Source organism: Myodes glareolus, chromosome 16 (genome assembly GCF_982192425.1).
Source record: "Myodes glareolus chromosome 16, mMyoGla1.1, whole genome shotgun sequence".
In the NCBI taxonomy this organism is placed as follows: domain Eukaryota; kingdom Metazoa; phylum Chordata; class Mammalia; order Rodentia; family Cricetidae; genus Myodes; species Myodes glareolus.
Window position 1 is genome coordinate 34,155,118 of NC_142041.1, and position 27,697 is coordinate 34,182,814.

A 27,697-nucleotide genomic window follows, 5' to 3' on the forward strand; every position below is an offset into this window, starting at 1 on the left:
CCATCTCCCTGACTCCTTGAGAGTGTTCTCCAAATGGAGCTCCGTTCTTGAAATTGGGACAAGATAACCCACAGATGTCCATAGATGTTTTTACTCAGTCCCTGGGAAAGGGGCAAAGTAACCCTCAGATGTTTCCTCTTACCTCATCTGATCTGGCAACCACCCTCCAGCCCTGGCTCAGACCAATTATTGTTAATAGCCCTTTGAATAAGCCAATCATAATAGTTAAAGAACAACCTCCAGACTCCCCCCTTGTTTCTGTGGCTTTTTGCTTTAAAAGTAGCCTGTACCAGCTATTCGGGGTCTTTCTGGCTTCTCGAATGCTGAAAGACCCTGTTACAACAGAATTACGAAAAATCCTCTTGCTTTTACATCAACTGTGGTTTTGAGAATGGGCTCTTGGGGCGACTCCTCCTTGGTAATTGGATTTCAGGGTCCAACAGTACTTTTATAAACCATTTGCCTATGGGCCATGTCTGTTTCCTCTCTATTCAGAGGCAGTCCTTTGTCCTCTGGGACAAATATTCCTCCCCTATATCCCTTGTTCCTTTTCCCTTCTCCCTTCTCCTCTGTCTCCTGTGTTTGTCCCTCATCCCTGCCCTCTGTCCCTCTGGGGCAAATCAGTCTCCTTTGTGTTGAGAACTTGGTCTTGGGGTTCCAGAGCTGTTATTTTTTATTTTACCTATCCCCCCATTCCCTCCAGAAGAGTATGATAACATTGTTTAGATGAGGCTAGAAGTGTGACTATATGAGGTCCTGAGTTTTTTAAATATTTATTTGTTTGTTTGTTTGTTTATTATGTATACAATTTTCTGCCTCTGTGTATACCTGAAGGCCAGAAGAGGGCACCAGACCCCATTACAGATGGTTGTGAGCCACCATGTGGTTGCTGGGAATTAAACTCAGGACCTTTGGAAGAGCAGGCAATGCTCTCAACCTCTGAGCCATCTCTCCAGCCCCAGGTCCTGAGTTTTATTTTTAAAAAAGAAGTTGGTTGTATCTTGTTTCATTGTGTTTGTAGAATTTATCATATTTTTCTATAAATATTTTGCTCTCTCTTTCTCAATTTTCTGTTAGATTAGTAACACTCTCTATTCTTTCCCTTGTCATCTCTTTCTTGCACTGGCTCCTTTAGGAGCTCTGGATTCTTTTGGTTGACCTTAATTTTGTAACAAATATATCCTATCAATAAGAATGCATTGAGGAACCTGGAACACTAAAAAGTACTATGGCTGGGTATATGACTTACATTCTGTACTAGAAGACAGTGGGAATTACTCATCCATGCTCCATGTCCTTCTCTTTCAGTATAACCTTTACTTTTTTTTTTTTTTTTTTCGAGAGAGGGTTTCTCTTTTCTAGCTGTTCTGGGTAGAGTTAGCATGTCTAGTCAAAATGAATACCATTTTGAAGCTAGCAATTGCTAGTGTTTCCTGCTCCCTGTTCTCACGGGTCTCTTTAGCTCCCTCTTTTTCCATTTTTCTGCTGTATTTTTCACTCCTAGCAAGAACCCAGAAGAAAAGATCACAAGCGTACTCTTAGTTCAAGCTGCTTACTGCGTCTGCTACACAGGTTACTGACGCCATGGGACCCCACCGCACCCTCTTAGTCCAGCCATTGCTTCCTTCTATGTAACACCCTCCACTGTGACTTCTGCCAACTGCGGGGAGCTTATTTATTTATTTTTTTTCCCAAAGTCTTGAAGACATTCGTTTCGCAGAGTGCACGCTTGGAGCCCTGCACCCGCTTGTGTAAAGGATGGGACGTGTGTGTCGATGAGTGAGCAGAGTCTGCTGCTTCCCAGAGCTGCTTCGGTTGCATGGCTATGACTTCCAGCCCAGGTGGGAGGGGCTGGTCTGTTCCACCTCCCAGTGAGGAGTGGTTCTGCAGGCTGCTCACCTGTCCTGGCTTCTGATTGCAGAGGAGGTCCAGTTCATCCAGGCTGAGAAAAACAACAAGGGCCCCATGGAAGCTGCCTCCCTGTTCCTCCAGTACCTGCTGCAGCTGCAGACGGAAGGCTGGTTCCGGGCCTTTTTGGATGCCCTATACAATGCAGGTTGGTTCCTTCTTCTCACTCACAAACCGGAGTTACTTTACTCTGCTGTGTTTGAATGCTGTAAGGGAAAAAGGCTTAATTTTGTGTAGTTTGTGTCTCATTGTTCAAGGACAGGTAAGGACCATTTTCAGGCAGATGATAGAATTATCTACCAGAAACATCCAAAGGAACCTTCAGGATTGTTTTAACTGTGGGAGAGGCGACCGTGTTACTAGAATACCAATGTCTTTCAAGAGGAGAGCGAGTAAGTCAGTTTTACAGTGTTTACACAGAGGCCCATTATGCTGCAGCGCAGCTGTGTGAACGTGAATGACAATCCCGCTGAATTGTAGGCATGCGGTATTAAATTTTATATCATAACCTGCCATAGCTATAAAGTTCCACCTGAGCCAAACTAAACACATTGTTAGGGAAGCAAACGAATGCCTTGTGACTACTCCGACAAAAGCGGAAGGAGTTGATAAGTTAAACATCTATGTTATGGGGATTTAAAAACATCTATATTGGAGCATAAGGGGTGAAGCATGTCCGTTTGCAGGCATGATGTCAAGTACATAGCCAGGAAGAACACAAAGAGACAAATGGGGCTGCAAAAAGTCTGAAAATCTTTGTACATCAAAGGTCACAACTGCCAGAGTGGAAGACCAACCTGTAGAATGGGAGAAAATGTTTACAAATTATGCATTTGATGAGGGATTATTATCTATAATATATAGGATATATATTATATAATATAAGGAACTCCTTTAACTCAACAGAGGAGACTTGGTTAAAAAAATTAGACAAAGTGGATTGGCTGCTCAGGCGGGCTGCTAAGAGGGCTCAGCTCACGAAAGGGCTTTGCTGCACAGGATTGGGTTCCCAGAACCCACGTGAAGAAGCTGGATTCAGCTGTGTGCATCTGAATTCCCAACATTCTTACATGAGAAGGGGTAGAGACAGAAGGGGGGCCCAGAAGCTCATGGGTCAGCTAGCCTTGTGTATGGCAGAAACAAAAAGAGAGACCCTGCCTCAACACAAGGTGGAAAGGGAGAACCAAGTCCTGCAAATGGTTCTCCAACCTCCACACATGCGCTGTGGCACTCCGGTGCCCCCGCCCTGTCCCACTCCTAATAAAAACAAAGGGTTTGCCATTTCTCCAGACATACAACTAGCCATCACACATGTGAAAAGATGCTAAAATCACTCAATGCAATGGAAGTGAAATCTCCAGCGAGTTACTGCTGCACACCCATTCCTCCTGTGAGGGTGTGGAGAAACTGTATGGTTTGTGCACTATTTGTAGACTATAAAATGGTGTCGCTGCTGTGGAAAATAGAGTTTCCTAAAAACAAGCAGACAAACAAAAACCTCATTGCATTATCCAGAAGATCCATACCTGGAATTTTTCCCAAAGAATTAAAACAAAGCTTTGAAGAACGAATTCTGCATTGATGTTCATAGCAGCTTCCGGCCACAGCTAAGACACAAGCCGTGCAAATAGCCTTTATCCCAAATGGTGTCTGTCTGGGTGGTAGCACTCCCCCAGGTCGTGGTGAGGCCTTAGTCTCAAATGCATCTCAGTGTCACAGAATGAATAAACAGCTAAAAAACAAATAAAATGTAAGGAGAAAAACACATGGTACATGCCTACAGCAGAATCCTTTCTAGTTCTCCAGAGGAAGGGAAGCACACTTATGCTACCACGCAGAGACGGTTGCACTAAGTGAGCCACGGTGCTGTAAGCCTTTACAGTTCCACCCATGCCAGCCACCGACTTGGAGCCATAGGAACAGAATGGCGTTTGCAGGAGGTGGAGCGAGGGACAAAGGCCTTGCTCATGGGCAGAGACTTACGGTTTTTGCACGAGGAAGGCATCCTTGAGCTCATTTTGACATAATCAGTTTACTCGACATTGCTGGACTTAATTAAAAGTGATTAGGTGGTCAATTTTATAATTTTTTAACTACAATAAACCATGAATGAGACTATATATTTTAAATTAATTAGCCATTGCTATTTTTCTGAACTTTCTAAATAATATATGTAAATAAGTACCTTTTAAACACATACAGAATAACTTTAGAGGTTATGAAAAATGTTGCAGAAGAGTTATGTGCACTCTACTGAACACTTACGGCTTTCCGAAAATGAGTGACATCCAGTGGCTGTGCATCAGACATGTAGCTGTGCCTCAGACATGTAGCTGTGCATCAGACATGTAGCTGTGCATCAGACATGTAGCTGTGCATCAACATGTAGTGTGCATCAGACATGTAGCTGTGCATCGGACATGTAGTGTGCATCAGACATGTAGCTGTGCATCAGACATGTAGCTGTGCATCAACATGTAGTGTGCATCAGACATGTAGCTGTGCATCAGACATGTAGCTGTGCATCAACATGTAGCTCTGCATCAGACATGTAGCTGTGCATCAGACATGTAGTGTGCATCAGACATGTAGTGTGCATCAGACATGTAGCCATGCCCCAGACATGTAGCTGTGCCTCAGACATGTAGCTGTGCATCAACATGTAGAGTGCATCGAACATGTAGCTGTGCATCAGACATGTAGCCATGCCTCAGGCATGTAGCTGTGCCTCAGACATGTAGCTGTGCATCAACATGTAGAGTGCATCAGACATGTAGCTGTGCATCAGACATGTAGTGTGCATCAGACATGTAGCCATGCCTCAGGCATGTAGCTGTGCCTCAGACATGTAGCTGTGCATCAACATATAGAGTGCATCAGACATGTAGCTGTGCATCAGACATGTAACTGTACATCGGACATGTAGCTGTGCATCAGACATGTAGTGTGCATCAGACATGTAGCCATGCCTCAGGCATGTAGCTGTGCCTCAGACATGTAGCTGTGCATCAGACATGTAGCTGTGTGTCAGGCATGTAGTAGCTGTGCCTCAGTCATGTAGCTGTGCATCAGATATGTCATGAGTGCTGGTGTTTGCTGGATATGGCTTATGCACACTTCTTTTCCTCCCTTGCTAATGTTTCATGGCAGGGTGAAAAGACACTGCAGGGGCCATAGCATATTGAGATTGTCCTAACAGCATCCAGGGATTCCTTTTCGTCATGGTGAAGCTGCTTTGTGTGTGGGAGCGGGGAGGTCAGTTGGGGAAGGTAGGGGATGAACACGCGCATATGTTTATGTGTGTGTGTACACGTCTGAGGGCACTCTTGTGTAGGTCAGAGGTTGACATTTATGTCTTCCTCAGGAGCTTTTCACCTTAGGTTTTGATTCTGGGTTTCTCATTGAACCTGGAGTTTAACCATTTTGGCTACACTGGTTGGGATTATAGGGCCACACTGCTACACCTGGCTGTTGACATGAGAGAGCTGGGGATCGAACTCAGGTCCTCATGCTTGTGTGGTGAGCTCTTTACCTACTGGACCTTCTCCCTGGTCCCAGAGCTGCTTTGTTAGTTTCCTGGGTATGGAGAAATAAAACCTATTGTCTTCCCAGGCTACTGAATGAAGTAAATATGGGTCTTAGAGGCAAGGAAGCCTGGGGATTCTGCCCAGGCACCTTAGAGTGAGACATTCTTGGGTTACTATTTTTTTTCTCTCTCTCTTTTTTATTATATTTATTGAGCTCTTCATTCTTCTCTGCTCCCCTCCCTGCCTCTCCCCTCCCCTCTTCAACCCTCCCCCAAGGTCCCCATGCCCCCAATTTACTCAGGAGATCTTGGTTTTTTATACTTTCTTGGGTTACTTTAATTGGAAGTCATTTTCCCCCTTGATTTGCCCATTGGCATAATCTTTTCTTGAAATGGTGTGGAAGAAAGAATCTTCAAGAGCAGGAAGTAAGATTCATATTTCCTCTTGTCTTTTTTACTGCTTGCTACTAAGAAGGTAAAAATGATGAATTTGACGAATTTAAAAGTAAATTGGGGACTGAAAATGTGGTTCTGTGGTTCTGAGCATTTGCTGCTCTTGCAGAGGACCCAGGCTTGGTTCCCAGCTCTCAAATGATGGCTCACAAACATCTGTAACTCTAGTTCCAGGGATTTGGCACCCTCTTCTGCTCTCTGCAGGCATCAGACACACCCATGGTACACATAGACATGCATAAAATAAATAAATAAGTAAATAAATATCTTTAAAAAGTAAATTGCGGGTTGTTGTTAACATGCATGGGGACATTTTGAAGATTTAATACTAAGGTCAAATACAAGGCTTCACATCTGTCCTTAGGACTTTACCCTGAAAGATAATGAATTTGGAAAGACCTGAATGGTTGGGTGCCAAAATTAAATGCTATTTCTCTGTGGAAAATCATGGATACCTGTATTAGTTGACCTTCACCACTGTGACTAAATGCCCGAGGAAATAAAAGGCAAAAAACACGTGGCTCTGGCACCATGGATTTGAGGTCTCTTACCATTGATTCAAACAGAATTCCTATGGTTTTGATGGTCAAGGCGTTTTATGTTGGGCTCATTTAGGACTCCCCACTTTTCTTTCTTTCCAGGTTACTGTGGACTTTATGAAGCCATCGAAAGTTGGGATTTCCAAAAACTTGAAAAGTTGGAGGAACACAGATTACTTCTACAGCGTTTACAGCCAGAATTTAAGACCAGAATCAACCCAACAGATATCCTTCCTGAATTGTCTGAATGCTTGATTAATCAGGAATGTGAAGAAATCAGACAGGTAAATTAATGCAAAGGACCAAATTTAGAGAAAAATGCCGAGACTCATGGAAATGACTCCTGTTTTCCGTCTTATTTTAAGCCCCCAAAGGATAATTGAAACCCATAAAAGACCTCAACTAGAAGATACAATGACTAGAAAAGAATTTTTAATGTGAATGGGGTCATTTTTCTGCTAGGCTATTTGAAGTTGAGCCTGTTCTCTGTTAAAGCTGCCTCGTTACTCTTTCTCCCAATAGTGTTTTATGCACATGCAAATCACACTGAACAGAACAACGACTGAAAAAAAGAAATGGTAGGCTCTTGGACATAGACACGTTTATTATAATCGTCTCTCAGTCACTTAACTAGCGATACGATCCTGGGCGGTTCCTGTAGCTTCTCTAAGCATCTGGTTTTTCATGTCTAAAGTAAGACAAATGTACCTTAGCCACATGCTGGTAGGGTAAAATGAGGTAATGCACATAAAATGCTTATGTCAGCTTGATGCACAATAACATATACACAGTACATTTTAGTTGTCATTAGACATAAAAGTCATAGAATACCTGCTCTGTAAAGTATTTATTGCTGCGCAGTTGGAGCCTTTCAAATAGCTCTGTGTGCTGATGTACCCTTTCTGTAAATGGCTGTCATACGGGTTAGCTTTTTTGCCCTGGGATTGCAGATGGTAATGGATGTCAGGATTCAGAAGATGAGAACATTTGGCTTGATGTATTGATATCACATATAAAGGACAAAGGTGAAGGAAAGAACATCTTAAAAGCTAGGACTGGGTGGGGCAAAATGATGTGAACCAAGGCCTTCACGGTGATTTTGGTCAAGTGTTACCTGAGTAGATATGTCTTCAGCGAAGACAGAGCTAACTGACCCACGGTGCGCTGCGTTTGTCTCGCTCAGATCTGCTTCACCAAAGGGATGATGGCGGGTGCGGAGAAGATGGTTGAATGTCTTCTCAGATCGGATAAGGAGAACTGGCCCAAGGTTTTGAAATTTGCTTTGGAGAAAGAAAACAACACGTTCAGTGAACTGTGGATTGTTGAAGGTGGGGTGCTTCAGGAAAGAGCCTTGGACCATACCTGCCCCTCACCATCCTCCCTAGGACTTGCCACATTCTCCCAGAATTTACTTTTCGTGAGAGACACTGCTCTCTTCAGTTTCCCAAGGCTACATCCCTAGGGAACGAGCATCAGGAGGCTGAGTTCTGGGAGGGAATTAGCTTGCTAGCCCAGAGATTCTGGGGAAGGAAAAATAAGGGCTTCCAAATTTATCAGAGAAATAACTTGAAAATTCTAGACCTAATGGTTCAAACTGCAAGACTTATCTCCTTACCAGAGTAGAGGCTGAATATTAAGGACAATGGATAGTGATTAGTTCTTTTGTTTGGAAGCCATTTGGAACCAACAGAACAGGAGTGGATGAAGAATTTGCTGTGATTAAGGCAGTCTTATGTGGCTTCTGGAAACTCACTCTTACTTTGAATCTGAGTTTGATAAATACCCGAGTTTCTAGTTTTAGTGTTCACCTAGTTTTATTTACAGCATAAATTCTTGTAGGAACTGTCTGTGTCTTTGGACATGGATTAGCCAGAATCGAAAGCCATGAGTGTCTCCTTCATGGGCCCAGTAATGAATCTCTTGCCAGTGTTCCTGACACAAGGTGCAGAGTGGGGAGGGCTTCACCATGCCTATTGCTCCTAAGCGGCACGGTCCACACTTGGAGTCACGTGGTTCTAAAGGACAGTGGCATTCAAACACCAAACTGAGCTTCAAACTCGAAATAATTCTTCCCGTTGCTTTAAGAAATGAAAGGGGCCCTGAGATGGCTCAGCAGAGAGAAGCTCCTTCCTGTCACTAAACCTGAAGAGCTGAGTTCAGCTTCTAGGACCTACGTGATAGAGAGAACTAATTCCCAAAAGTTATCCTCCACCTTCCACATACTCCCTGTGCCCCGAGGGACACACACAATTAATTCATTAATAAATTAAAGAATTAAAAATAAATAAATTGTTAAGAAAGTGAAAGGGTATGGTTGTAAAAGCTCAATGGAAATTTAGATTTTTAGTGTTGGGACTTTTCGGAGCTTTCACAACCAAAACCATAATCAGATTACATTAAGATTCTAAGCTTTTTTTTTTTTCAATCTCGCAAAGGTTTCAAAAGTGTCGAAAGTAAAGCTATTGAAGATGATGAAATGGAGATGTCCAGTATACAGATTTTTATACAAGAGGAGCCAGAATGCCAGGTTCTCAGTCAGAATCCCTGCACACCTTCAGGTACCGGGCATTGTTTGTTCTCTGAATCCCTGCCCACCATCCAGTATCAGGCATCGTTTGTTCTCAGAATCCCTGCCCAACTTCCGGTTCCGGGCATCGTGTGTTCTCAGAATCCCTGCGCACCTTCCGGTACCGGGCATCGTTTGTTCTCAGAATCCCTGTCCACCTTCCGGTACCGGGCATCGGGTGTTCTCAGAATCCCTATCCACCTTCCGGTACCAGGCATCGTTTGTTCTTAGACTCCTTGCGCACCTTCCGGTACCGGGGCATCGTTTGTTCTTAGACTCCTTGCGCACCTTCCGGTACCGGGCATCGTTTGTTCTCAGAATCCATGCGCACCTTCCGGTACCGGGCATCATTTGTTCTTTTCCATAATGGGTTTTCTCCAGCATGTGATGCCTTTTGAAAATCCTTTTATTTATTTTTTTAAAAGGATCATTAGGAAAGGAAAGGGAATTTGTTTGGCAATAGTGATTTCATAATTAGAACCACTGTTCCTGTCTTTTGTGGCCTCTGCTGATCTTATCTGCATTCTACCCCTGAGAGTATATGTCCAGTGTATGTCCTCTGATGACTATGGTGATCCCAGAACTTCAGTGTCTGTGACATCCCAAAGTAGCCTTGTGCTCTAGAACAATACCTCTGTTTATGAGTCACTTGCTTAGTGTCCTGCCCGGATCTCAGGGCTGTCACACATGTGGATGAGCGCGCTGTGTGCCCTCTGTTTGCCGGCATCTGTGTGGAGGGCTCGAATCAACTCATTCTCATACACATGGTGCCATGAAAGTTGCCTCTGGCTGGATAAGGCCTCTAATGCTCCTTTAAATATCATAAAGAGACCAGAAAGAAGCATATTTATAACAAAATGTATCAGGAAGGCAATAAGATGAATAATGAATAGTGTTAAAAGGACATTATAATTTTTTAGAACAATATAAAAAAGATACCGTACAAATGGAATCAACAACTGAATGAAGCAAGGTTTCTGTCATGCCAGAGTGATACAGTATGGGTTGTTTTAAATGTTTCAGACATGCAATGATCCATACGTGTCTTAAGCAATGCTGATTTTTCTCAACCTTCTAAAAAGTCTCATTCACTCTTTACTTTTTATCTCCCTCCCGAGACAGGGCTTCTCTGTGAAATAGTCCTGCTGTCCTGGAACTCACATTAGTCCAGGCCGGCTTCAAACTCACAGAGATCCACCTGCCTCTGCCTCCTGAGTGCTGGGTTTAAAGGTGTGAGCCGCCATCGCCTAGCAAATGGCTCCTTCTTTACAGTGGGAAGGTTAGACACATAAGGCGATTTCAGGCTGTTATGTCTCTTGACATTTTGTACGCTGACCTGTTTCTGAGATAAAGCCTCAGATCATTAAACCTCCCGGCTGTGCTGATCCATCTGGGATCTGGAGGAACATACAGCGTGGTTTCTCCTTGCTAGCATTGCTTTGAGAACCTGATGTCAATAGCCTGGTTCTTCTCAGCTGTCTTTGGGGATCTGTTGTTTCTTTGTTCTGAGTAGCTTTGCTTTGGATTAGACCATTCTTGCTTTCTTTTTTCCTTAATTAAGTTTCCATGCTTTAGAAAGAATCCACTTTGGCCTTTCCTGTTTCCTTGTTATTGATACTTTATCACTGAGAGACAGGTGTATGTGTCAAACCAATGGGGGGAAGTGGGACAGTTATTAAGAGGCTGGATTCCAAACCTCCTAAATGGGGCCCTTGTTGCTAGAGTCCAAACTCACGTCCACTGAATGACAGATAGAACACTGGCTGTTTGGTAACTTTGTTCCTTCTATATTGTAGAAGCATCTTCTAATAATTTTAATGGTCCGTTGAAACCAAGAAATTACCAACTGGAGCTTGCTCTGCCTGCTGAGAAAGGGAAAAATACAATAATATGTGCTCCTACTGGTGAGTCAGTTGTGGTAACTTATGCAATTTTCTCTTAGCTTTTTCTTCTATTTTTGGGTTCTGTGATAAAATGAAAAAGTTCAAGTTTTTCCCCGTTGCATTTGCCATTGTGAAAGCTGACCTATCAACACAATGTATCTTTTTAAACAACATGGACAAAAGCAAGAGAAATGCCTTCTTAGTTTACTTCTGGTTCTTGCTGTTTGAGTTCATGCTACCTAGGAAATAGCTTGATAGTTTTCAGCCATAGTTTAAACTGCTGCTGTCCCTGCAGATGGCTGATTGTTGGTGGAAGCTGCTTGTTCGTTCCCGGCTGCCTAGATCACGAAATAATCACACAGAAACTATATTATTTAAATCACTGTTTGGCTAATCACTTAAATGTATTGCCAGCTAGCTCTTACATCTTTGGTTAACCCATTTCTATTAATCTGTGTATCGCCACATGGCTATGACTTACTACATGGCTTCTCACAACTCTGCTTTCTTTCTCCCAGCATTCAATTTAGTGTCCCCCCAACACCCCCAGCTCTACTTTGTCCTATCACAGGCCAAAGCAGCTTCTTTATTCATTAACCAATAAAAGCAACACATATACAGAAGGACTCCCCACACCAACTAATTAGTTTATCTGTCCCAACAATGATAGAGTAGTGGAAAATAAGTACATTCTAGAGAAGCGTCTAACATTAGTTATCTGTTTCCTTTTCCTTCCATACTAAAAGGTTGTGGGAAAACCTTTGTGTCACTTCTTATATGTGAGCATCATCTGAAAACATCACCACATGGACGAAAAGGGAAAGTGGTCTTTTTTGCTAATCAAATTCCTGTGTATGAACAGCAGGCAACTGTGTTCTCACGCTATTTTGAAAGACTTGGGTATGTATTATAATCAGTTTAACTGCTTTTTTCTTTTTTTTTTAAAAAAAATTCTAGCTTCATACAATGAATATACTTTGTTTCATTTGGGTTTTTCTTTTTTCTTTGTTTGCTTTTTTTGCTCTTTTCTGAGACAGGGTTTCATGTAGCCAGAGCTGTCCAACTCACTATGTAGCTCAGGTTGGCCTAGAATAGCTATGATTTTCTTGCGTCTACCTTCTGAGTGCTGGGGTCACAGTGTCATGGTGTACACTGACATGCCTAGTTGTTTTGTGTTGTTCCTTAAATAATTTATTATTTTATTTTACGTGGATCGGTGTTTTGCCTGCCTGTATGTCTGTGTGAGAGTGTTGAATACCCTGGAACTGGAGTTACAGACAGTTGTTAGTTGCCATGTGGGTGCTGTAAATTGAGCCCAGGTCCTCTGGGAAGAATGGCCAGTGCTCTTAGTCACAGAGCCATCTCTCCATCCCCTGTTCTGTGCTTTTAAAAGATATGATTTAGAGAAAATTACCATAGACTTAGGTTTTAGAGGTAACTCCTCTTTGGAATAATATTTTTCATTCAGCTCCACCAGAAGAGCTAAGCGCTCATGGGTTGCTCTGCAGAGTGAATGACTTTGCGGCTGAGGTTAATATTTAGATGATACACCAGTCATTCTTAATGATTTTATACTTCATTTGACATTACTCTTTGAAGAATTTTTTCGTCTCCTAATGACTTGAAAGAATAAGTATACTGTGGTCATTTATAACCAACTTGCATTTCCTGATTGCTGGCTTTTTGTCAGGTTTGAGTGATATCTTAAACTACTCCCCGGTTGTATTCTTTTGGGCTTAGGGGGAGCTTCGTTAACTGTTGCTCAGATCTGGCATTTCACCTTTGTTTCCTTGTTCACATTGCAGTTGGTAATAAGGGATTTCTGTCATTTCCCAGGTACAGCGTAGCGGGCGTTTCTGGGGCAACGGCTGATAATGTCTCAGTGAAGGACATTATCGAGAACAAAGACATCATCATCCTCACACCCCAGATTCTTGTGAACAGTCTCAACGATGGAACCATCCCCTCACTGTCTGTCTTCACCTTGATGATCTTTGATGAATGCCATAACACCAGTAAAAACCACCCGTACAATCAGATCATGTTCCGATACCTAGATCACAAACTCGGAGGGTCGCCAGGCCCACTGCCTCAGGTATTTCCAGTCAGGTGACGTCTCAGAGCAGCCCTAGCTGACCAGAATCCCACTGAGTTACTCTTGTAGCCACATTTGAGGTCATCCTCCTCACATTCTAGGTCTAGCAACGCATTGTCTAGTTTTGGTTCATTCATTTGACAAACAGTTGTCCTTGGTATCCAGGGTGGAAACCCTTCACAGAAGCCAAAACCGAGGCTGCTTAAGTCTCTTGTCTGAGATGACATTGCATTTATATCTACACACTTTCCTCCTGCATACTTTAAATAATCTCTAGATTACTAATGTTGTACAGTAAAATGCAAATTTTATATCAATAGTTCTTGTATTGCTTAGGGAATGAAGGTGGGAACATTTATACGTGTTTAGGACTTGGGAAGTTAAAACATATTTTTTGATCCATGGTTGTGTGAATTCACAGATGTCTAACATCTGGATTTGAGGGTCACCTGTGTGAATCATGGGCTTCCATGTACCTTGAGCATTCTTTTAGGCCCTGGGGACACTGCTACAGAAGATATAATGCTGGCTCTCATACAGTTGAGTTTGCAGGGAGCCAGCTACATAGGAGTTATAACACAGCTCATCACGAGGTTTGCTGCTGAGATGGGGAAAGGGTATAGTCAGAAAGCGAATAAAAGCAAGGCAAGACCTAATAGAGAAGTGGGGAGCTAAGAGGAGTTTTCCAGGGAGATGGCTTCGTGATTTTCAGTACGAGGGTTCTGTGTGTCCAGAGGCACCGAGGTATGAAAGAGCCTGGCATGCTCCAAAATCCTAGAACCCTACCGTGTCACTTGAGTGTGAGGTAAGGAACAGCAGCGGATGAGGCAGAACGGGAAAGGGGGACAGCTGGTAAAGTTGATGGTTATGGCAGATGCCCCTGGAGACATCTGGAAGGCAGAGCATCGGTGGGCGGGTCTATGGCTGAACCCAGAAAACAAGCAGCACCCTGTCCCATGTCACATGACAACAATCACTCCAGAGGGTCATTCTTCTTTTTTTATTTGTTGAAAATTTCCACCTCCTCCCCTCCTCCCATTTCCCTCCCCCCTCCCCCCTCCCCCTTCCTCTCCAGTCCTAAGAGCAGTCAGGGTTCCCTGCCCTGTGGGAAGTCCTACCCCCTCCATCCAGGTCTAGGAAGGTGAGCATCCAAACAGACTAGGCTCCCAAAAAGACAGTACATGTAGTAGAATCAAAACCCAGTGCCATTGTCCTTGGCTTCTCAGTCAGCTCCAGAAGGTTATTCTTAGATGGGACAGGAAAGGAGTCTTGTACATACATTCTCCTTCTTCTCCATTAGAGGAGAGGCAGGTGCTTTGCTAAAAAGCATCAATGTAGATATGGGAGAGGGATTTGGAGAGGATAGGAAGATCTGAAACCGTGGATGGGAACCGAGATGGGTATAATAAAGAGTCATGGTATAATATCAGGGGCCCGAGCGAGGCTGTAAACCATGAATTGTATGCAGTTCTTTTGCTCCAGTAATTGCCCATTTCGGGTGTACAGGTTGAAGGACATTTAGTGTGGTACCCACAGCTCGTTCTTTTCAAGTAATGTTGGTGGTAAACAGGTGCCTCACCGGTGAGTTAATCATTCAGTCATGTCGAGCTATGGCTGAAGGACGCCGCCTCACTGGTGAGTTAATCATTCAGTAATATCGAGCTATGGCTGAAGGATGCCGTCTCACTGGATCTACACAGCTCTCGTTTTCCATGGCCGCTTCCCCTTCACTGAATGTTGAAGGCACTTGTCAAAGCACACAAAATGAATGGCCATGTATGTGACTGGAACGGACACGTCATTCCTTTTCATTCCCGTCGTGATGTGTCTCCTCCTCAGTAGGAGACACGGGGAGAAAGGAAAGAGTAGTCCTGTCTGGAGAAGGCTTCCTCTCGCTCTTACTCTCGTTAGTGTCTGGATGATGAGATTTGGTTAGTGCTTCACTTCGGGGCCCTTCTGCTCACAACATCCTGGAGAACGTTCGAGAGCCACTGATGGGGATGCTCCTTACAGGTCGTCGGGCTGACTGCCTCGGTGGGTGTCGGAGACGCCAAAACCGTACGGGAAGCCGTGCTGCATATCTGCAAACTCTGCGCCGCCCTTGACACGTCCGTGATCGCCACGGTCAGAGACAACGTGGAGGAACTGGAGCAGGTTGTTTATAAACCCCAGAAATGTAAGTGGGACTCAGAACACACCCCTCGGGAATCTGTGACTCTGCTCCTCCTCCTTCAGAGACAGTGGATGAACTCTGATGTTGTATTTGTTTGGCAGAGGCATTTTAACCCCACACTTTAGGAATAGGCGTGTTTCCTGTCTTTCTCCCTAATTGACCTCTCCTCCTGAGTCTCAAAAGTAGCCTGAAAGGGACCAGCATCCCTGCTCTTTGTCTCCAAAACCCTTAAACAAGCACCAGCAAGAGAGCGAAGGGGGTGGTGAGAAAATTTAAGTGTGTTGATAGCTAGTGGCTGGGTCAGGCCTCTGTGCTCCATGCCCTAGCTAGATACTATGGGGTCATCTTGTTCCTGTATGTATCTGATAACTGTAGTTGAAATGAACTAAATCATAATAGCTCTCACCAAAAGGCCAGAACAGGTTTTAAAAACTGAGATTCACTCGCAGATTATTAGCGTTTAACTAGCCATGTGAGCAGGGAGGGGCAGCAGTGACACATGGCTTCATGTGAGCCTGTAGTGGAACGGGAGGGCCCAGCTCTGTTTATTTCTGAGTGTTCCCCATGGACACTGTGAAGAAGGTGCCTCCCACCCCACCCATGTTTGAGCCGTTTGTGTAGCACAAATAATAAAAACCCAGAGACAGATATTGGGGTTCAACCTGAAGATCAGAAAAGCAAAGCAGTCAAGTCACTAGAGAGGTCTTAACACTAAGATTTCCTTAGAAAGAGAGCGAGTTTCCATCTCATCCCACTTTCTGTTCCTCTCTAGTGCTGGACATGCACCACCACCTTGATCTGTTTCTGCCTTGATCCTGTGTAGCCCAGGGTGGCCTCGAACTCACAGAGATCCATCTGCCTCTGTCTCCCAAATCCTGGGATTAAAGATGTGTGCCACCCCTGCCCGGCCTCTAGCAGCTTAGTTTTACCTTTTGGTCTTTAGGCAAGCTTTATTCATAAGGCATAAATAAAGTATCACTCTGCCTTTGAACTTCATCTGCTTCCAAGTCTTGCAAAGGCTGTGTTGCTTTCCCTGGCTCTGCAAACTCTGCTCGTGTTATCCTGAGCCTGTGTCCCAGCTGTGCTCTCTGCACCGCTGCTCCTTCTCCTGCCTTTCTCCTCCCCTGCTAATTTTATCTCAGCCTCCCCAGGGAAGACTGACTTGCATTCCCCTCACTCCCTGGCGCCTTGCCTCCACCTGTACTGCAGGGCTCGGATGGCTGAGTTTCGGAGCACGACTTTCTTCCCTCCAAGAACCAGCCTTCCGCGTAGCATTTGGTAGTTCTTGCCAGTCCTCTATTGCCGGAGCATGGCATGTGACAGGCGATTCATTTTCTGCCGGAAGTACACAAGTGTGAATAGTAAGACCAATGAGGACACTCTCGGGAAGGGGCAGAAGGTGTAGAGAAAGAGAATAGGAAAGCAGGAAAATGGGGCTGGAGTGTGGTGCCTGCAGAACCCCGAGGGCAGCCAGATGGTCAGAGTAGAGGTTCCAGTAAAGCTAGGCTGAGAGACTGGGTTACACGGAGGCAGGGGAGACATTAGGCTGGCGCAGGAAGCAACGTGAGGCTGTTTCAAGACTTTGAGCATTTGCTGGGATTTGAGCCACTTACTAGTGGGTGTGGAGCCTGTGGCTTTCCGAAGAGCATCACAAGGGCTGAAGAGGGTTTGGAAATGGCAGCATTTGACCTGTGCTTCTTTCAAACGAGTCGTGTTCCTTTGACTCTAGTTTTCAGGAAGGTGGAGTCACGGACTACCAACACATTTAAGTCCATCTTAGCTCAGCTGATGAAGGAGACAGAGGAACTGGCAAAGAATGTCTCTGAGGAGCTCGGTAAGTCTGTGCTAGCTCAAGGTGAGATGCTCAGTCTTTCCGAACCCAGTTCCTTTTTTTTTTTTTTAAATGAACTATTGACCTCTTGAAATTAGAAAAAAAATATGCAATTATAGATGTAAAGCACTTTGATTTGGGGTCATTTAGTAAATCATTTTATTTACACATACACGCACACAGTCTTCTTCAGGATAAATAGTCTATTTATAATGGATAAAAAAGAAAATTAGAAGGTGAAGCATGTTAGCACCAATGCTTGAAAACCATTTGTTTTTGTTTGTTTCGCCTGCTAGGAAAATTATTTCAGATTCAAAACCGAGAATTTGGCACGCAGAGATACGAACAGTGGATCGTTGCAGTTCACAAAGCGTGCATGGTGTTTCAGCTGCCGGACAAGGAGAAGGAGAGCAACATTTGCAGAGCGCTCTTTCTGTACACGTCCCATTTGCGGGTAGGTTGCTGCTGTGAGTGACATGCTCCGGTCCCTGCCCCTCCTGGGACCTGCCCTGTGGCAGCTGAGAGAACATTAGCTTCTCATCCTGGCCGAATTAAAAACTCCCCAGGAAGTCGTCCCCAACCTCATTTGTCTTCTGAGACTTAACAGCAAGTCTACAAGACTGGAAGAGAGGCTCAGAGTCTGTGTCGAGCCTCCAGCTTTGCCTTGTTTATATGGTTGGAGAAAATTGGGTGATGCTAAAACCCTACTGCTCTAGATTGGTGACTGGTAACCGCCATCTCTGAGTTCAAGACATGGCTCCTGTTGCCCCATCCTGAAGCCTGTATGGTCTTAGTTTGTTAAAGCCACATGCTTAGAACACTCGGACTCTGGTTAACACAGAAGAAGGGACTAGCAGTACAACCGCCACTCTGTTGTTAACACGGTGGGAAATATTTAGAGACCTGCTTCGTAGCAGGTGTTCGCGGAATTTTAAGGCTTAATAGACTTTCAGAGTTGGTGGTAAGGGCCTTCATTCTGAAAGGCCCATGGGTACTTAGCTATGACTTTGGAATTTAAGGGGAATGTCAGCACCACAATGCAGGAGGATGTCAAAGCTGACTTGCTTTTATTATTGCTTTTTTATGATATATTGCTGTTCCTCGCCCAAGGTGGAATTTTACCATATGAAGTGAATCTACTTAATTAATGTTTCTAGCTAAATGGAACAAAGAAGGAAACCAGCTTTCAGTTCAGAGGTTTTTCTCACAGACCCACTAAGGGTTATTCACCTCTTAAATCTCAGCTGTGCAATATGAGAAAGATTTTCTTGAAACTGGTTTTGATCTCAGTACAGCCAGTTGAACTTCAGTGTAGGAGACATAAGGAGTTGGAAGTGTACTGAGACTGACCTTTCATTTGAAACAGAAATACAATGATGCTCTCATCATCAGTGAGGATGCCCAGATGAAAGATGCTCTTAATTACCTCAAAGCCTTCTTCCGTGATGTCAAAGAAGCAGCATTTGATGAGACTGAGCAAGATCTTACGCGGAGGTTTGAAGGTGAGGGTGACTCGGAAGTCGTCACTGGAGGCTGGGGGCTTGATTGGCAGCGTGCACGTTATACTTAGTGTACATGTATTCGCTGATGCCGTTGTGCTGGGTCTAAGATGGGACATGATAGTGGCTGTGATGGAGCATGACCTTAGCATGGCTGAAACCCCAGCACCACAAACAAAAGAAAGCAAAAACCTTAAAGTCAACATAACCAACCAACCAGCCAACCAACCAACCAAACAAACAAACAAAAACCCAGGAGGGTTTAGCTTCAGAAAAATCTAATACCTATGGACACACCTTTAATTTTGAGAAAAGGGAAAACAGTGGAAATTGGAAAAGCTGCTTCTCAGAGTTAATAAGTAGTGGTATTCTGTCTAACGCAGTAATTTAAAAATGTTTAATAACACCAACATGTGTTCTAATGATGTTAAGAAAACTATGCTTTATGGATATTTCTTTGTTTTGTTTTTTTGAGGCAGGGTTTCTCTGTGTAGCCCTGGCTATCCTAGAACTCACTCTGTCAACCAGGCTGGCCTCAAACTCAAAGAGATCTGCCCGTCTCTACCTCCCACGTGCTGGGATTAAAGGTGTGAACCACTGCACCTGGCTTATGTATACTTCCAATAATGAGAAAAAATGCCCCTACTGCCCTTACATTATACTCCAAACATAAGAACATAGTAAATGGAACATTTCTATTGAGTAGTAATCACTACTAGTAACTTTTTTGTCTATATTAAATTATTTACTATACATATGCATTGCCAGTGATGTGCTGTGTTGATAAACATACAGTCAGTTATATGAGGGAAAATGTACACATGACTATTTACTATAAGTTTTACTGATATGGGGGATAGTGTTGCACAGAACTTACAAATGACAAACACGAAATTCTTCACTGTAAAGAAGAATTAGCCATTTGTGGCTCATGGAATGCTTTTGGTGGTCTTGGCAGGACCCTTGTATCTATAGCCAACCAGAGATGGCATTCCCCAAATTGATTTAGTTCTGATATGGATGCCAGGTCTGTTTTCTATTAACGCTAGGAGTAAGGCCTAGTGAGACAACAGAGACATGCTGGAGTCTCGCTGACTTCTCAGTGCAGTGAGCGGCTTTTCTTCTGAACTAGGTAACAGTTGTCAAACACAGGGAGTCTGTTGCTGCCTTTTGACTTGACTCATAAGTAGCAGCTAAATTTAACCTGCATTATATACTTAGCGTTTTACAAAGTCTGGACTGCCAACAAAGGATGAAACAAGTGTTATCTTCATTTCCATGTGTAAGGGCTTCTACTATGCTCAGTTTCCCACCACCAATGTCACATTGAACTTGTGTAAAACTGAACAGTAACACACACTAACAATGCCACCACCCGCACACTACAGATACATACATACACAATAACTCAAGCACTAACTCATAGTAAAGTGTGATAAAACGAATTATGAAATTAATGACCAGGTCTATTTGTAGTATTTGTCTTTAGTATAAGCCATTGAGCTGCAAGGATATAGAATTGAATTTTTAAGGTTATTTTTAAGAACTTAACAATGACCATCATAATCCGGTTTGATCTGACCCTAGTATACCATACATTTTTTAAATGACAAGATATCCTGTATTCCAGTTTTTAACTTAAAATATCCTTTTGAAAGCCCCCTTTAATCCCAGCATTTGGGAGGCAGAGGCAGGTGGATCTCTGTGAGTTCGAGGCCAGTCTGGTCTACAGAGCAAGTTCCAGGACAGACAGGGCTGCATAAAGAAACCCTGATTCAAAAAACAAACTAACAAATAAACAAAAAAACAAATAAAAATATATATCTCTTTTGATCTTTCCACATTGGCAGGTTCATACTTTTAACGGCAGCCTTGTATTTCCATCAGCTGGGTAGCCTAGGACCTGGCGGAGCAGTTTCTCAGTTACTCAGGGGTTGGGTTATTTTCTGTATTTCTTTCATGGTTTTGGCAGTCTCAGTGATTGTCCTCGGAATCTTCTCCACAGCTTTCTAAACAGAACTGCAAGTCAAATCCCTAGTTGTAGATTACTGAGCCAAAGAATGTGTGAGCTTTGTATTGCTAAACTCCTTTCCTAAAGGGGTACACCAGTTGAGGTTAGGGCTTACTTCTCAGATGTCTGGCTAACAATGGAGAGGTTAGCCGTTTGAAATGGAAGGCCACAGTTCTAAAGCGTTTACATTCATAAGCCTTTTGCAAAATGCTCCCCATTTGCAGAAAAGCTGGAGGAACTAGAAAAAATTTCCACGGATCCCAGCAACGAGAATCCTAAACTCAGAGACCTCTACCTGATCTTACAAGAAGAGTACCACCTAAAGCCGGAGACCAAAACCATTCTTTTCGTGAAAACCAGAGCACTTGTGGATGTAAGCCTCGTGTGTGTGTGTGTGTGTGTGTGTGTGTGTGTCTACTTTATTGACAAGGTTGTCCTTTCTTCACTACCCTGTAATCAAGTATCCACACCTGTGTGAGCCTGTTCTGATTGTTTATCTTTACACTAATACCTCCTTGATTTATTTACCCATAGTCGTAAGTCTTAGCACTATGGAGTAAAAACCTCATCTTTTTTTTTTTTTTTTAAAAAAAGATTTATTTGTTTATTATGTATACAACATTCTGCCTCCATGTATGCACACATGCCAGAAGAGGGCACCAGATCTCATTACAGATGGTTGTGAGCTACCATGTAGTTGCTGGGAATTGAACTCAGGACCTCTGGAAGAACAGCCAGTGCTCTTAACCACTGAGCCATCTCTCCAGCCCCCAACCTCATCCTTTTTAAGACCTTCCCATTAAAATGTTCACTTCCAGCCATCCTGTAGGTTTTGATTTACATTTAATTAGTAATATGCTTGGACATCTTAAATGCTTTAGAAATTTGTCTTGAGATCATCACCTTTAAAATGCTTATTCAGATTTTACAACCAGTGCCAAAGTTGAGGTTTTGGGCTGGAGCTCAGTGGTTGAGCACTCATCTAGCCTGCTTGAGTAGTGTTAGCCCCAGTTCTGGGAAACAATAGGTTGCTGCCTTATTGTTAAGTTTCTTAAGATTCTTTTTGTAGGATGACCAAAGAAAGTCCTCTGGGAGACAGGAGATTTGAAGTGTTTTCTGCTGACCTACAGCCTGCTTTTTAGGTTTTTTTTTTTTTGACAGGGTTTCTCTGTGTAGTCTATCTCTGGCTGTTCTAGGACTTGCTCTGTAGACCAAGTAGGCTTCGAGCTCAGAGATGCTCCTGCCTCTGCCTCCCGAGTGCTGGGATTAAAGGTGTGCACCACTGCCTGACTTAGTTATCTTTATAGTGTCTCTGAACACTGAACATTTCTAGTCTGTTTTGTTTTTTAATGCATGTGGGTGTTTTACCTGCATGTGTATTAGTATTTTGCATGCAGTACCCACAAACACCAGAAAGGGGCATGATAATTCTCTGGAACTGCAGTGAACCGACAGGTGTGAGCTGCCATATAGGTGCTGGGAATTGAACCTGGGTCCTCTGGAAGAGCAGTCAGTGCTCTTAACCCCTGAGCCATCTCTGCAGTCCCCTTTGCTGTGTTTTATTAGTGTTTTGTCATTTTTGGTATAGAGGTCATGCATAGTTTTCTTAGAGTCGCACCTAGATGATAGTTTTAGTGATGCGATTGAGAAATCGTACTTTAAAATGTTTCACATTAGCCAGGCAGTGGTAGCACACGCTTTTAATCTCAACACTCGAGAGGCAGAGGCAGGAGGATCTCTGTGAGTTTGAGGCCAGCCTGGTCTACAGAGTGAGTTCCAGGACAGCCAGAGCTACACAGAGAAGCCCTGTCTCCAAAACAAAACAAAACAAAACAAATTCACATTGTGGGCTGGGAAGATAGCTCAGTGAGTGAAGCATTGGAAGTGTAGGATCAGGATGTGGATGCAATTCCCAGCACCCACACAGAAGAGCTGAGCGTGGCAGTGCCCACTCGTGATCCCAGCGCTGGGGAGGAGAGATAAGCAGACCCTGGGCTGGCTGGCCAGCTAGGTTAGCCCACTTGGCAATCCCCAAGGAGTTACTCAGTCTCAAAATGAACTAAGGTGGGTGGCTCTTAAGGAATGACACCTAAGGTTGACCCAATTCTCCACACTCCCAAACATGATCAGCCATGTATACCCACACGTAACACACAGATTTTTCAAATTGCAGTTGTCTGTTGCTGATATATAACCATGCAATTGATTCATGCATATCGATCTTGCCTCTCAAAGTCTTGCTAAATCCACTTATTCTGTGTACCATTGTTCTGAACCTTGTCTTTTTAATCATTTCAAACATCTTACAAATTAAGCCATAATGAACCATAGAGATCTAGACCACTAGAATTCGTTATTGTTTGGGACTTAGTCTGAAATCTATCTGTATGTTCAGCTTTATAATACATACATACATACATACATATATAGTATTTTGTGTATGTATATTATATACACACATATATATTGTAATTACATGCATATACACACAATACTGAATTAATACAAGGTTCAATCTTTACAAGTAGTATCCAACTGGTCATTGCTTTTCACTTTCAGGCTTTAAAGAAATGGATTGAAGAAAATCCTGCACTCAGCTTTCTACAGCCTGGCATATTGACTGGACGTGGCAAAACAAACCAGGCAACAGGTATTTATGAACAGTGAAGTAGATTTCGTATAGTATGTGTATAAAATGTATACTATGTTTCATTATTTTGTGATTATATCAGTCAGCATTGAACCAGAGAGGCAAAGTTACTAGATTACACATAAGTTTATGGTATGAATGTGTATTTATGTCTGTACACAGAGATTTCCTGAAAATGGACACACGGTTAGGCTGGAGTGGCAAACCTGAAACCTGCGGGGCAGTTAGTCAGGAGGAGGAGACCAAGAATAGCCGGGAACCCCCAGCACATGAATTGTTCAAGTCTCTGGGGTCAGGGAAGGCCTAAGCCCTTGTTTAAAAGGTCATGAGAATAAGTCAGGCCCACTTAGGTGAACTCACTTTTTATTAAACCAATTTAACTCAGCGTCAACTGATTAGGGGTCTGAACCACGTCTGCAGGATTCCTTCACAGCAGCGGCTACACGAACAGCTGCAGCCGTAGCTCTGCCTGACCCAGTCAGTGCCTCAAAAAGCCAGCACACGTCCCAACTATCAAATGGAAAAAAAAAAAGCCTATTTAACAAGTGGTGCTGGCATAACTAGATATCAACATTTAGAAGAATAAAAAAGATCTATTTCTATCACCATGCAAAAAACTCAAGTTCAAATGGGTCAAAGACCTCAACATAAAGCCAACCACACTGAACCTCACAAAAGAGAAAGTGGGAAGTACACTTGAACACATTGGCACAGGAGACCACTTCCTAAATATAACCCCAGTAGCACAGACACTGAGAGAGGCAATTAATAAGTAGAACCTCCTGAAACTGAAAAGCTTCTGTAAAGCAAAGGACACGGTCAACAAGACAAAACGGCAGCCTACAGAATGGGAAAAGATCTTCACTAACCCCACATCAGACAGAGGGCTGATCTCCAAAATATACAAAGAACTTAAGAAATTGGTCATCAAAAGAACAGATGATCTAATAAAAAAAAATGGAGTATATATCTAAATAGAGAACTCTCAACAGAGTAATCTAAAATGGCTGAAGGACACTTAAGGAAATGCTCAACATCCTTAGCCATCAGAGAAATACAAGTCAAAACAACTCTGAGATTCCATCCTACACCTGTAAGAATGGCCAAGATCAAAAACACTGATGACAGGGCTGGAGAGATAGCTCAGAGGTTAAGAGCATTACCTGCTCCTCCAAAGGTCCTGAGTTCAATTCCCAGCAACCACATGGTGGCTCACAACCATCTGTAATGGGGTCTAGTGCCCTCTTCTGGCCTGCAGGCATACACACACACAGAATATTGTATACATAATAAATAAAATAAATAAATTAAAAAAAAACACTGATGACAACTTATGCTGGAGAGGTTGTGGGGAAAAGGGAACACTTCTGCATTGCTGGTGGGAGTGCAAGATGGTACAATCCCTTTGGATGTCAGTATGGCGATTTCTCAGAAAATTAGGAAACAATCTTCCTCAAGTTCCAGCAATACCATTTTTGGGTATATACTCAAAGGATTCTCAATTGTGCCACAAGGACATGTGCTCAACTATGTTCATAGCAGCATTGTTTGTCATAGCCAGAACCTGGAAACAACCTAAATGCCTCTCAACCAAATAATGGATAAGGAAAATCGGTACATTTACACAATGGAGTACTACATAACAGAAAAAAATAATGACATCTTGAAATTTGCAGGCAAATGAATGGAGCTAGAAAACATCATATTGAGTGAGGCAACCCAGACTCAGAAAGACAAATGTCATATGTAATCACTCATAAGTGCATTTTAGACATCAAGCAAAGAAAACCAGCCTACAATTCACAAGACCAGAGAGCCTTGACAACAATGAGGACCCTAAGAGAGACATACATGGATCTAATCTACATGGGAAGGAAAAAAAGACAAGATCTCCTGAGTAAACTGGGAGTATGGGGACCATGGGAGAAGGTTGAAGGGGAGGGGAGAGGCAGGGAGAGAAGCAGAGAAAAATGTAGAGCTCAATGAAATCAATTAAAAAAAAATAAAAAGAAAAGAAAAATAAAACAAAACAACCAACCAAACAAAAGCTACACTATTCTAGTTCCATGCAGGAAGTTATTTCCTTTTGTGTCCTGCAGACAAAACCACAGTTGCTTGTCAGGCACTCTTTAAGCTGATCCCTCTCTTCAAATTCTGGAAATAAAGCTATTCCAGACCTATTACATTGTTATTCTTCACACGGTAGATTTTCTTCTATCGACTGCATATTTTAGAGATAACCAGCAGTCCAGGCCATCGTGAACTCTAGCTAGTGTGGTCACCGAGTGGGAGGCCATCGTTACCTGGAAGAAGCCTGCGTTGCTAGTCCTCGGCACAGCGTTGGCCTGACTCCCAGAAGGTCTCACGCTGGATGACATGCCCTCACCCTGTTCTTCCTGCCAGGGTTGTGTAGACTAAACAAGTCTCCACCCCTGCTCTCTTGGTTCTCAGTCATTGTTCTGATACTTTTCCCACATGGAATCTCCAGACCTCTTACATGTAGAATGGATTCAAGTTTTCAAAGTGTGGTTTTCAAGTCTGATGCTACCCTAATGTGACTGGATTTCAAAGTGCTCTGCCATCTCTCCAACGTGAATCTAACTGACTTTCAAACTTTGTGATTGACAGACAAATAGACAGATGATATGTTCTTATTTGTTCATACATGCATGCATGGATGGGTCCTTCCTTTCTGCCTCTTTCCCTCCTTCCCTCCCTTCTGCCCTCCCTCCTTCCTTCTGCCCTTCCCTTCCTTCCCTTCTTCCATTGATATATCTTCCATTCATCTTTCCATCATGTATTTAGACCATACTCAGTGCCCTGCTTCTACCAATTAACCATCTTTATCCTCTGACACCTGAGCCGACCTCCCTCATCATTCTCATCTTTCGGGTCTCACCCCACGTCCTTCGCCGTGGCTTCCTGCTTATTATTCTTATAGATAAAAATGTCATCTTTAGCCATCATATTCTTATCTGACAAACCATAGTCCATAATTGCTGACTGAGTGTTAGATGAATGAATGAATGGGCTAAGATGACTAAGATGTTTTCTGAATGGTTCTTTCTTGTTTCATAGCTAATACAGAAAAAATGTAAACTTTAAAAAAATTTTTATATGCATTAGTGTTTGCCTTCATGTATGTCTGTGTGAGGGTGTTGAATTCCCTGGAACTGGACTTACAGACACTTGTAAGCTGCCATGTGGGCGCTGGGAATTGGACCTGGGTCTTCTAGGTGCTCTTAACCACTAAGCCATCTCTCCAGCCCCCAAAATGTGAACTAGAAAATAAAAAGCTACAGGTTGTTTGCTATCTGAACATTTTCAAATTCCCTTATCTTTAGCATTTTTATTTCCTAAGTTGTAAAACATGTTATAACTTCTATACTATATTTTCTTCATCTGCCAAATGGAAAAAACAGTAATTGGGATGAGGTCATAGGGTTCGTGTGAACGGTGAGGTCCGAGATAGGTGACATCTGATGTACTGTGTGCGTTTTTGTTGTTGTTTTTCAAGGTAAAAATAACTTTCCACTTCTAAGTGGTTCCTCATTAATAGCTGATTTTCCAAGAGCTTAACTCTTTCACAAGCGAGTTGTACAGTGACCGCTTTACCCAACGCAGGAATGACACTCCCGGCACAGAAGTGTGCGCTGGAAGCGTTCCGAGCCAGTGGAGATAACAACATCCTGATTGCTACCTCGGTCGCTGACGAAGGCATTGACATTGCTCAGTGCAACCTGGTCATCCTGTACGAGTATGTGGGCAATGTCATCAAAATGATCCAAACCAGAGGTAAGGGCAGCTGACGTCATTCTCTCTCAGCTCCCGCTTTGTTTGGCATGTGGGTGCTCGTCCTTCCTTCTTTACTGAGCTGTCGTGTGTGATTGAAGGCACACGTGACTCGGGTACTTTTAGGCTAAAAGCTGACTTCCCTGGTCAGGATTAGGTGGTTATAGTTTTACCCATAGTGCTCCATTGCGACCCTTCACAATGGTACTGCCTAATGCCCAGCATTCACTGGCACATTTATGAAAGTATGATATCCACTCAGCCTGAGGCTTTGCCACTCAGCAAGTAGACCTTTCATGGTTGTGGTGAGTAGCTCCTTCCGTCTCTCCCCTCCTTTCCCTTGCTTCCCCAAAAACAGCTCCACTTTGCCCTTGCTAACAATGTCTCTGTGTGTCGCTCCTTATTCCCACCTCCTTTTCATCCTTCTCCTCAGCTTATGATCTAGTTCAGCCAACCAGACTCTGCCTACTGATGCCGAATTGCTCACATACTGCTGCTTCGCATTTTATATCCTTTTCTGTCTCCGTTGCACGTAACCCAATTCTCTCGGCCAGAATAATCTCTCATTCAGATGCCCGTGACTGTCTCTGCAACAGCGTTGAGTGTCTCCCCTGCGTCCCAGGGGTTATAAACCTCTCTCCGCATTGCAAGCGGGTTCAGGTGGGAGTGCTTGTGGTGTCGTCACTGAGGACCCACTTAGATTGTCTCGAAATCTGTTTTCTGATAATCCGGCTGTGATCACAGCGCATCACTGGAGATCTTAAGAAAGTG

The 27,697-nt window shown here is 43.3% G+C and overlaps 1 protein-coding gene and 1 long non-coding RNA gene across 2 annotated transcripts in view; one reads left to right on the forward strand and one right to left on the reverse strand.

Moving 5' to 3' along the window:
• The window catches only part of Rigi (RNA sensor RIG-I), a 43,108-nt gene that overhangs the window by 6,686 nt on the left and 8,725 nt on the right, over window positions 1–27,697 (forward strand). Inside the window, exons 2-15 of the mRNA XM_087897184.1 lie at window positions 1,922–2,056; window positions 6,529–6,710; window positions 7,610–7,754; window positions 8,862–8,984; window positions 10,789–10,896; window positions 11,622–11,775; window positions 12,712–12,970; window positions 14,984–15,146; window positions 16,873–16,977; window positions 17,271–17,428; window positions 18,341–18,476; window positions 20,709–20,857; window positions 23,044–23,134; window positions 26,759–26,929. Of these exons, the coding sequence (XP_087753310.1) occupies window positions 1,922–2,056; window positions 6,529–6,710; window positions 7,610–7,754; window positions 8,862–8,984; window positions 10,789–10,896; window positions 11,622–11,775; window positions 12,712–12,970; window positions 14,984–15,146; window positions 16,873–16,977; window positions 17,271–17,428; window positions 18,341–18,476; window positions 20,709–20,857; window positions 23,044–23,134; window positions 26,759–26,929 (2,079 nt within the window). The remainder of the gene's footprint in view (window positions 1–1,921; window positions 2,057–6,528; window positions 6,711–7,609; window positions 7,755–8,861; window positions 8,985–10,788; window positions 10,897–11,621; window positions 11,776–12,711; window positions 12,971–14,983; window positions 15,147–16,872; window positions 16,978–17,270; window positions 17,429–18,340; window positions 18,477–20,708; window positions 20,858–23,043; window positions 23,135–26,758; window positions 26,930–27,697) is intronic.
• Window positions 1,665–9,073, reverse strand: LOC125390835 (uncharacterized). Its single transcript, XR_007228890.3, has 4 exons — window positions 8,979–9,073; window positions 7,541–7,706; window positions 3,435–3,640; window positions 1,665–2,114 (listed from the first exon to the last, which is right to left on the reverse strand). It is a non-coding gene; the product is annotated as an uncharacterized LOC125390835 (long non-coding RNA).